The 11,581-nt window shown below is 35.7% G+C and overlaps 1 protein-coding gene across 2 annotated transcripts in view; it reads left to right on the top strand.

Moving 5' to 3' along the window:
- Positions 1-5,719: 5,719 nt before the first annotated feature.
- The window catches only part of LOC122091216 (cinnamoyl-CoA reductase 1-like), a 10,023-nt gene continuing 4,161 nt past the window's right edge, over positions 5,720-11,581 (top strand). Inside the window, exons 1-4 of one of the 2 annotated variants that reach the window (XM_042661084.1) lie at positions 5,720-5,840; positions 5,929-6,083; positions 6,210-6,748; positions 6,864-7,072. In XM_042661084.1, coding sequence (XP_042517018.1) covers positions 5,720-5,840; positions 5,929-6,083; positions 6,210-6,748; positions 6,864-7,035 — 987 coding nt within the window. In that variant the 3' untranslated portion in view covers positions 7,036-7,072. Of the gene's footprint in view, positions 5,841-5,928; positions 6,084-6,209; positions 6,749-6,863; positions 7,073-11,581 lie in introns of those variants that run through there. The other variant, XM_042661071.1, reaches the window with a different exon arrangement.

Genomic DNA, 11,581 nt, shown 5'->3' with positions numbered 1-11,581 from the left:
TGATTTGGGATGGGATATATAACCCATTGAAGGGCATCATTTAAAGGTTTGTAATTGACAACTAACCTTGGAGTTCCACGTTCAATTTCGGCAGCATTGTTGACATAAAAAGCAATACAACTCCAAGGGGAAGTACTAGGCCGAATAAGGTTTTTGGCTAAGAGGTCATTAATTTCGACTTTGCATATTTCTAGAAGGGTTTGATTCATTTGGGCCAGACGGGCTTTGGTTGGGATTTGGAGGTCTGAAAAACCCGAAGCATAAGGAAGAGAAACCATATGCTGTTTGCGGTCCCAAAAGGCATCAGGAACATCAGAACAGAGGTTGAACTCAAATTTGGACTTGATTTGATCAATTTGATGAATGGTTTTGGGATTTTTAAGTTGTTCAGAGATTCGTTGGTGAAGAAGCTCTATTTTAAGGAAATTTAATTGTTTAATTTTGTTGAGACTTTGGTTAGTAGAAGTTTGAGCTTGTAAAAAAGGAAAGACAATTTTTTGTCCTTGAAATTTTGTTATAATACCATCTTGAGTTATTTTGAAAGGCTTAATTTTCTCTAGGAAAGGTTGGCTAAGAATTATGGTTTGGTCAAGATCCTTTCCAAGGATAAAAGTTTGGGGAAGGCAGAGGCCCTTGTTACAGACATGGGTATTTGAAAGTTTGTATTGGACATTCAACCCAGACCCATTAGCGGTGTTAAGACGTTGGGTTGTTCGTTCATAGAACTATATTGGAATGGCACTTTCGTTGATACAGTTGAGCTGAGCTCCTGAATCAACAAGGGCAATAGCAGAGAATTTGAATGAAGCATTAATGACCAGGGTTATGTGAATATACCAATTTTGACAAGTGATGGTAGACACAAAATCAGGAGCTTCGGAGCTAGGCTCGGATGGTTCTTGGTTTTCAAAAGGATTTGTTAAGGGTTCAATGTTTGAAGTAGAGACTTGTTGGTTTTGTTGTCGACTAAGGAGGGATAATTGTTGTTTGATGTGTTTGATTTCATATTGCAAGGTTGCAGTGGTATTTTCAAGAGCTTTGATCCGACTGGAGTGGTCGGGAATAAAAGGTTTTGAAAGTTTTTCAAACTTTTGCATAATCTGTTGAAGATTATAAGGCTAGGGAGTATTTTGTGTAGAAATATTTTGTTTAAGATGTTCAATACAGGTTTTTTTTTGTTCTAAGGTCTGTCAGATTATCAATATATTCAAAAATATTTGAATTGGGAGATGCACTAAGCATCTGGACAGATTTAGGGGCACATTTATCACAGCTTAAACCAATAATACAAGAATCACAAGCACATGCTTGAAAATTCTCATTATCAGTTGAACTGGAGATAGAGTGCCCGGAGGCATGAACTTGGTTGAGTTTGGAAGTTTCTTCATCAGAGGACGAAGAAGAAGTTTCTTGGAAAAGGGCAAGGATTTGAGTTTTATCTTGTTCGGATATTTGCGAGGAATTAATTATAATTATTATTTTATTTTTTATTTTTTGCTGACAATGGGTATCTAGGCTTTCAGCCTGACTAGTCTCGTGGGCACATATTGATCTCCCAACCGCATGGATCGGGTCATACTAGGGTTGAATGGGAACCATTCAACTTTCACTAAGAGCAGTGAAGAGCATTACACACCCCGTGTAAGTGGCCCCAAAGAGATAAAATGAGTTGAACTCAGAACCACACGCTTCTTGAGGCGAAGGTCCCTTGACATTATGATGTAGTTGAATATTCAATACTTTCATCTTATCTTTTGTTGCGTGCTTATCATTTTAACAATTCAATACAAATTGCAAGGACATGAAAAAGAAATAATCGGTCCTATTAAATGTGGGTTATCAGATCGCTTTATATCAATTACCAAAGCTCCATTAACTAATGGGCAACTCAAATTGGTCACACCATTTCTCTAAGAAACCCCTCTTCGCCATTTGATCATGTGTGTTTCATATGTTTATTATAAGCCTCAACAATAAAATGAGGATTATAATCTTCAATAAAAGTTCACAAAGAAACACATATTTTGTAGTTGACTAATAAATAATTTTTTCCCCCTCTATCAATGGATTAGCATATTTGAAACACATGATAAATGTTATCAACCTAACTATTTGAAAAATAAAGTTAAATATGAAAATGTCTGTCGTAGATTGGTTGTATTTTATGTTGTCTTGAATCACATAATACCTATATATTTTATGGGTTCCATGTCGATACATGGTTTTTTCGGTTGCCTAATTCAAATTTATAACGGCATCTTATGTAATTATGCTAAATAATTTTACCATGTAAAATAAATGACAAACAAACATTGGAAAATTTTACGGTGATATTTACAACATATTTTACCTCCTAGAAACAAACGCCGAAAAATAAATAAACAAGAAAAATTTTACATGTAAATTTTTCCATGTGAAAATTTTACATCGAAACAAACGGAGCCAAGGATTTTTCTTGGTAAAATTGATTCATACTTAATGTCATAGGTACATGGAAAAATTTACATGTAAAATTATAAAATTATACGTCAAAACAAACGGAGCCAAGGATTTTGCTTGGTAAATTTGATTCATACTTAATGGCCTAGGTATTTTGATAATAAAAATATGGGATAAAGAATGCTATCTCCTAGTGTACCTTACGTTCATACACATAAAAACTGGAACCAAGTTATAAAAAGAAGTCTATATTTCGACTCCACTTCCTATGTGTATGCATGTAGGATACACTAAAAGGTAACGTTGTTTAACCTTAAAATTATTAATCAATTTTTTCTTACACAAAAGCAAGTGGCATGGCAATTACTTCTCTTGGAAAGTATCACCAGAAGACATCGATACATACTGCTAGTCAATAGCCAATAAGAATAGTGAGGCACATGACATGTCAAAGAAAATCTTGGATGTCAAATTAGACCACTATTGATTTCTCCGCTCTCAATAACCCTTGGAAAATTTAAAAGGTCTTCTAGAAAAGGTTGTCCCACCCACCTGAAATGAGTTTGGATACTCTCCCAACATAGTAACAGCCCTACATGAAATGCCATCATTTGTAAGGTATCAGATTACGAGTCAATGGTATATTAATTGTTCTGATTCATGGTCTAACTATTTTTTGGGCGATAGGATCACATGATTAATGACTAATACAATTGATCATATGTCTTCATTATTATTTATTTTTTAACATTAATCCTACTATACCAAAAGGTCTTACGACAGTGAAGGCTAGACCCATGCATTAAGTTATGGGGAAAATAATGCTCCCAAGTGGCCAATTAGGAGTGCACATGAGCATCAACATAGACGGGAGGCATCATTTCACCCACCTTTGTGTCTAAGTGCAAGACCGCACAACTAGGTAATGTTCTTTTACCCTTAATTTATATTCTTCTCTTCATATTAATTTTTGGATGCTACACATGCACAAAATTATACCAAGGGGTCCTTGAAAGGCATTTGGTCCATGTCCCATCATAGGACCAATGGCAACACGAAGAATCAACATGAATTGAATTTTCACCTTTCATGAGGGATAGTGTGGTCATTTTATTTCATTTCCCTCAAACTTATCACCTCCTTATACCCACCGGATCAGGCCCTAACACATGTTCAGAGAAATCGGAGGGGAAAAGGAGTTCTTGAGGCTGTTATCATCCTTGGTTAAAGCTCTTTTCTTTTCAGTTTGTTTGTTTCGTTATTCCCTTGATATTAATATATTAATGAATTTTTTTTTTAATAATAAATCAATGCAAATGAATAATATAAATAAATTTTTAATTTAACAAATCACATTAATTCCACGCCTTCTTCTTTCTCTCTCTTTCTCGAGTCTCTCAATGTTTTCTCTCATATCATGATTTAAGCCTTAAGGTATTGGGATTGGACTTGTTCGTATCGATTAAGGATTTAGTTCTCGGATATCGAATCAGTGTAGGCATCTACTGATATCCACATGATACTAATCTCATACAGATTCGTCGATTTCACACCTAAGTTGCATTTTATTTATTTATTTATTTATTTATTTATTTATTTATTTAACCATTGTTCTCAGGTGGTGTAATGATACGATAACAAGTAAATCAGTAAGAAAACCATATTTTCTTGGGAAAATCAAGGGAAAAATTGTTTGATTCTAGTTGATCCATGCCAATCCATATCGGTATCATATCAATCCCTGGGATGATCCATATTCAATCCAATGCATGCAGATACTTTATCTTTTTAAAATAGTGGAAGAAATTAAAAATTATCCGAGAAATCTCTGAATGACAGTTTCTTGAAAAGAGTTTGAGCTTGCTTTTCTCATATTTCAATCTCACCTTTTGATCTCCACAAATGCGCTTCCAATTACTCAAAAAGAAGGTACACATACTGAGTCAATTCTTTTGTTATGACAGATTAATATTCACTATTGGCCAGGGTTCTAAGTATTGATATCGACTGTATTAATCGTAATAGAAAATTTGTATTAGTTTTACATATTGTAGATCCTGATACTTGGTCAATACTATATTAACTAATCAGCTGTATGAGCAAGGGTAAAATGTAAAACAAAAATCTAGCTACTTTTTCTTTTTTTTGAAAAGATCAGAGATATATTTATTCAATACCAGCAATCTAATACCGATCTATTGGTCAACGGCCGATGGCATTGGTATAGAATTGGGCTAAAGCCATTCTTTTAATTATTCTTTAAATAATAATAATAATAAAATATCTATTTACATTATTGGTCTTTCGCATTGGGCGAAAGATTATTCTTTTAAATAAAAGAAAAACAAAAAAATAAATACTTATTTACATTGGTCTTTCGCATTGACTTATTTGTTTCACCAAAAAAAAAAAATTAATTAAAAATATTTATACTTCGACCACATGCCTAACAGAAGGGAATAACAAAACAGAAAAATTGAAAAGAAAGGTACTCTAAGGCTCTCGTTGGTATGATTTCTATTTGTATTTATTAACTATTTTTTAGAAATTATTTGTGATAATAAATTATGGACCACAAATAGTATTCGTTTGGTTACTATTTATAAAATAGATTATATAATGAGAAAATATGTTTCAGGTTTCACCTTCAGCTTTGAGCTTCGAGCGAGAGATGAAAGGATTTGGAGTTTTTTATTAGAAAAGTATAAAACATACTGAAGTTATTTATTTACCTTCGATTTTGAGTAGTTTTTGCTACATGCTCATTTAAGGTAACGCAAAAATCAACATAAATGATTTGTTTTCACAAATCACAAATAGCTTAAAAATAATTTATGATTTATGATTTATTCTAATTTATTATAAACAGAAATATATGCTATAAATTATACCAAACACTTAAAAAAATAAAAATAAATCAAATAAATACAAATATAAATCAACCCAAAGAGAGCAGACATAACCGTTGAATATGCAAGATCCTATCACAAGGTGATTGGATTCTCATCAAGAATCAATAATGACCTCGAAAAATCCGTCTTCCTAGGACACATGGTGCACAACAACTGTAATAAGATATTATATTTGGTTCTTGAAACTTGACAGCCACCAGCCAGAGAAATGGAATCCCAGTTGAAAAAATTCATCCCAAGTAAGATGGAGACAATAAGTGATCGATTGCTTGCTCCTCTATATAAATGAGGCATCAACTGCTACTGTCTACCATATTTTCTAGTACTCCGCCTTCTCCTCCTCTTCTCCTTGATCCAAAAAGAGAAGAATGATGGTTTCCGGCACCCAAACCGTGTGTGTTACCGGCGCCGGAGGTTTCATTGCTTCATGGCTTATCAAACTTCTCCTGGAAAGAGGTTACTTTGTTAAGGGAACAGTTCGAAACCCTAGTAAGTTCTTCCATATAATAATATCATTCTATTTCTGATCAACACTACAGATGATCTTACACTATTACACCTATAATATATGCAACAGATGATCCAAAGAATTCTCATTTGATGGAACTGCCAGGGGCTAAGGAGAGATTAACTCTTTGTAAAGCTGACATTCTTGATTATGAGAGCATTCTCGATGCAGTCACAGGTTGCAGTGGAGTCTTCCACCTAGCCTTCCCAGTTGTCAATGATTCAGTAATTAATTACTATCCCTAGCTTCTTTTACCTACAAATCTATATATTTTTAAATTTGCTTCCTAAGATATGATATGATGATGTATGTGTCTTTCTTTCTTTCTTGTCCCAAATTTGAATTTGAAGAAACAAGTGCTGGAGCCAGCAATCAGAGGAACCATGAATGTGATGAATGCCGCAGCAGAAGCCCAAGTTCTACGTGTGGTTTTCACATCTTCAATCGCAGTAACTTACTTGGAACCCAATAGAAGTCCTGACAAGGTTGTCGATGAGACTTGCTGGAGTGATCCCACCTATGTCAAGACCATTCCGGACTGGTATTGTTATGGGAAGATGCTGGCAGAGCACAAAGCATGGGAGATGGCAAAGAAGAGAGGGTTGGATCTGGTGACTGTTATCCCTCCATTGACGATTGGTCCACTGCTTCAACCCAATCTGAATGCTAGTGTAGTTCACATTCTCAAGTTTCTGAATGGCAGGAATAAAGCTTATGGCAATGCTATACAGGGTTATGTTCACGTCAAGGATGTAGCATTGGCTCATATTCTTGTTTATGAGACCCCATCCGCTTCTGGGAGGTACCTCTGCCTCCACAGTGTCCTTCACCGATCTGAGATCTCTGCCATGCTTCTTCAGATGTTCCCTGGCTACCCCATCCCTACCCAGTAAGCTTCTTAAATATTACCTCTACTGATCAACTCAATTAAGCCTTATCCAAATTATTGTTTCAATTCAATTCTTACTTATTTTTGAGGGGGTATGGGTAATGGATGCATGCAGGTGCTCTGATGAAGTGAACCCAAGAGTGAAACCATACAAGTTCTCGAACCAGAAGCTAAGGGATCTGGGCCTTGAGTTCACACCTGTGCAGGATGCCCTCCACGATACTGTGATAAGCTTGCAAGAGAAAGGTCTACTAGCCTCACCCCAACAACTTCCTTCACGTCTTTGATTGTCAATCTTGACCATAGTTAGCAAATTCGGATTCGGGAATTATTCGGACGGAGAATTATTCGGAATAATTCGACTGGTCAATTTAAGGGTTCGGTCAAAAAAGCGGACAAAATAAAAATCGGATTGGGATTGGGATTCGAGAATTATTCGATTACAAAAATAAAAGTCGGGCAAAAAATTCGGACTTTTTTTTTTATAATTTATTGTATCTTTTTTATTTATCAAGTAATTAACTTGATATGTACACCTAGAAAGAGTAAATTACTGTAGTTCAAATATACAATACAATAAAAAACTAGGAAAAAACTGTCATTGGGTGATGGAAACAATAGTTACAGTAATCCAATTTCTAAAGAAATTGTCCTGTAGGAGTATAAAAGTTCAAAATCACATCATTCAATCCATGACTCACCTAGTTCCATGATTCCATCATCCATGCTTAAAAGGAAAAACTATTCTAAATAAAGCAAAACATCCACAAAAGCATAACAAAAGTTATTACATCACCACAACTTAAGTACTTAATTAAATCAGATAATACTATCTGAGGGTTGAGTCTCGCTCTCAGTAAAACTAGCACTTGCACCAAATAGCAAGTCTTCAGCGATGTTATCATCCACATCATCCAATAATCTCTCTAGCTCTTTATCAACATCCTCAATGCTCTGATCAAAATCATTGACACTAATACTGTCAAGATTAATGGGCAACATGTTTTTTTGTTTAAGTTCACCCCTCTTTTCCATCATCAACAAATTCATTCTGACGTAGACTAAATCATCTAACATCGCTGCTGACAATCTATCCCTCTTTTTTGTTTGTGCTGCATCCCAGGCACTCCAATTTCTCTCACAAGACGAAGAACTACATGATTGGCTCAATATTCAAATGGCATACTTCTGTAAGATAGGAATAGCATCACCATGCATATGCCACCAAACCCCTGTCATTGGTAAAAGAATATATATAATATATATATATATATATACAATTTTAAATGACAAGTAATTTTCACATAAGAAAGAATAAACTAAAATTTTTAAAAAGAAAGTAATTATTACACTTACGAGGATGACTAGTTTCCATCAGCGTCTTGGCACTAGGAGTAAAAACAGTGCTAGACTTCATGTGGTATACTGCCAATTGTCCATAATATTCTCTCCTCTCATCTTGTGGAACCAATATCTCACCAATGAAATCTGTTGCTTCTTTCAATTGAGGAATCTTTTTGAATCTTTCACTCAAAAAATAAGTAGGGTTGAAAACAGCAGCTGCATAGTGAATGGTACTTAAAATGTTTTCATCCCTTCTCTTATCAAAGATATCCAAAATTTGGTTATACCGATGGTCAACCTCATAAAGCTTTTCCAATACCTCTCTGGCTCTTATCATTGCTTCATACAAATATCCTGATGTAGCCCCATCACCATCAACCAAACGAAGAACTCGAATGATTGGTTCCATAAATCTCAAAATCTCTTTTGAATCATTCCAAAACGACTCCCTTTGAATAGTGTACGTTCTCTATCTGCTTTAACAGATCTAGAATTTCTTAGACTCCTCCACTCAGCTGATGCAACTAGGAGTCTAAGCTTCTCTTCCACTTCAACAATTGACTGAAGCATTAAAAAGTTTGAAGCAAATCTAGTTTTGCAGGATATTTTAGGTCTTTGTTTGTGAAACTCCTCATCAATTGTAAGACAATTATTGACTTGTACAAGTAGTCAATAATTCTTTTTGCCTCATCAAAAATTTCTTGAACCCAAAAAACCTTTTCATAGATGTCCTTCAACATTAGATTGATACCATGGGCTGCACATCGAGTCCTAAACAACCAACGATACTTTCCAATAAGCATATCAAGTGCACTGGAATAATTGGATGCATTGTCTGAAATTATCTGAACCACTAAATTTTGGCCAACACTTTGAATCTCTCTATCAAGAATATCAAATATATAAGGACCAGTCAATCTAGCATGAGAACACTCCTCTGACCTCAAAAAGAGAGCACCACCCGGGGAATAAGCAATCACATTAAGAAAAGACCGCTTCTTCAAATCAGTCCATGTATCAGACATAATTGTGCAATCAGTTTGTTTCCAAGAAAATTTTACTTTTTCAGCATATTTTTTAAGGTCCTTTCTTGCTTCAGTGATTATTCTTCCACGAAGGGTTCCATAACTTGGAATAGGAACACTAGGACTATAACGGGTTGTGCACTTCACAAACTTGATAAAAGCATCGGATTGAACAACATTGAAAGAAATGTTATTTTTAATAAATAAGTCACGCAAATATTTCTCCCAAGTTGGTTTGTCCATCTTAGGGATCATTTCCTCCATTGTAGACTGCCTTTGTCTAGTTATAGTTAAAGGAGTCAAAGGAGAAGAACCAACTATACTCTCACCACTGGTACAACTCTTATGCTTTTTACTACTTGATTCAGAATTAATACCAAAAAGAGCTTCTGCTTGGACATCATCAAATACTTTCTCACAAAGTGCAACATCATGACCACTAACCTTAGCTAAATGATACTTGAGGCGAGTGACCCCTCCATAAACTTGTTTTTCACAAAATTTGCATTTGAAATGTGAACTATCAAGTGGCTCAGCATGTTGCCAAAACTTATCTTTTTGTTTCCCCATCTTTCCTATTTGTTGAAAGTTGAAACATAAAAATCATTTCATATGAACAAACAAATAAATCATATTAATAATTACAAAGAAAACATACCAAGAATACCAAGATTTTTGCATTATGAGTAGAACATACTAACAGAAACTCATTCGGTTACTGTGCTGTGCAACATAGTTTAGTTCACAAATTTCATTCAATTAAAAAAAAATCCAAACCTATGAAACAGAAGTACAGAACTATAGTTACAGAATAGAACAACAATCAAATACAAATTTAACACAGAGAGGGCAATTAGATACAAATACAATCAGAGAAAAACTCCTATGACAGATGATCTATGGCGATTTGTCATAGGAGTTTATCAAATGCAAATTGTTTGATAACATCCAATACTTATTGTTTTCTCCTTTAAACAATCAAATTATTTTGGATTTTACTGCCACTGTTCAGGAGGATGATTACCAACCCGTAGCCGCAAGAGTCCGCAGGAAGGAAGTGGATCGGAAGTTCAGAACTCGGAAGGACTGAAGGAGTGAGGTCACCGGAAGCCCGTAGCCGCAAGACGGCAAGAGTCCGTAGAACCAAAAGATGTCGTAACCATAAGTGGAAAGTGGAAACTAAAAGGCCAAAAACCGTGAGATGGATCTACAAGCTGAGAAGCCTAAGATGTGTTAGTTTTTTCTGAGAGGGCGAGCCGGCGAGGTAGGACTCAAAAGTGCAGGACTGCAAGAGGAGGCGAGCAGTGAGGGCCGCGAGGCAGGAGTCGCAGGACTCAGGAATCAGAACCCTTCTACCACCAGGAGAATCCTGCACAGATGTAAGTTCAACTGGCACAATAAGAGGATCTCCACCTCTATCAAGTTTCTCAGAATATATAGGACCCTGACTACTAACCCGTTAGTTTTATCATTAGCTTCTGTAGTGTCTCTGAGACTCTGACTGATTCGTCCTCATCAAAAGGAACACCTATGTTTCCACTCTCAACTCTCAAGTCAGGAGGCGAGAGGCGGGAGGCGGCGAGGTGGCGATCGACGAGGCAGGACTCAAGAGGCGGGATTGAGGGAGGCGACGAGCGACGAGGCAGCAAAGCTGCGAGGCTGCGAGGCGGCGATCGGCAATTGACTAACGGCGAGGTGCAGAGTCTGTCTGCAGAGACCGTAAGAAATGGGAGGGGTGTGGTTTTCACTTTTCAGAGAGGGTAAGAGTTAAGACCGTTCGGTTTTGGTATTTTATGTTTTGTTTTGTTTTTGTTTTTGTTTTTGTTTTTTTAAGTGGGTTAATGGTAACCGAATAATTCGGTTTAATCTGGTTCGTTCACGTTTGAAAAAACCGCGAATATTACCTATTTTTATTTTTTATTCGAATTCGGTCAGAATTTTTCATTTAATTCGGAAAAATTCGATTCGTCCTAATAATTCACGAATTATTCGGCCGAATTGCTAACTAGGATCTTGACCGACCATGGCCTTGTACGGGAAAGTGAAAATTCACGTACGTGAATGTACGTGAACGATCTTGGTCTATGAATATGACATCTATTAAATTAGGAGAGAAAAAATATATGTCATATCCAAGGACTAGGGTCGTTCACGTACGTGAATATTCCCTGCTCTTGTACGGAGAACATGCGTCCCGTAAAGATCCTTCAACTATTGTGAAGCTGTGATTGTGACGGGCCTTTACAGCTTAAGCCCACCATCTTTATATCTAAATCATTAAACCTTTTTACCCCAATAAATTAATAAATAAATAGAAATGAAATATATTCCATATGATTTTTACCTTTTTAGCAATTTCACGGGGTTGGTGTAATGCGTAAAGTTGGATGAGGGAATTTCTGAACAAATAAGATGCTAAAATTTATTTTATTTTATTATATTATTGTCAAAATAATGTGTGACC

Source organism: Macadamia integrifolia, chromosome 2, assembly GCF_013358625.1.
Source record: "Macadamia integrifolia cultivar HAES 741 chromosome 2, SCU_Mint_v3, whole genome shotgun sequence".
NCBI classification, from domain to species: domain Eukaryota; kingdom Viridiplantae; phylum Streptophyta; class Magnoliopsida; order Proteales; family Proteaceae; genus Macadamia; species Macadamia integrifolia.
Note: the sequence above shows the minus strand (reverse complement) of the source record. Positions and strands in the feature narration are given on the sequence as shown.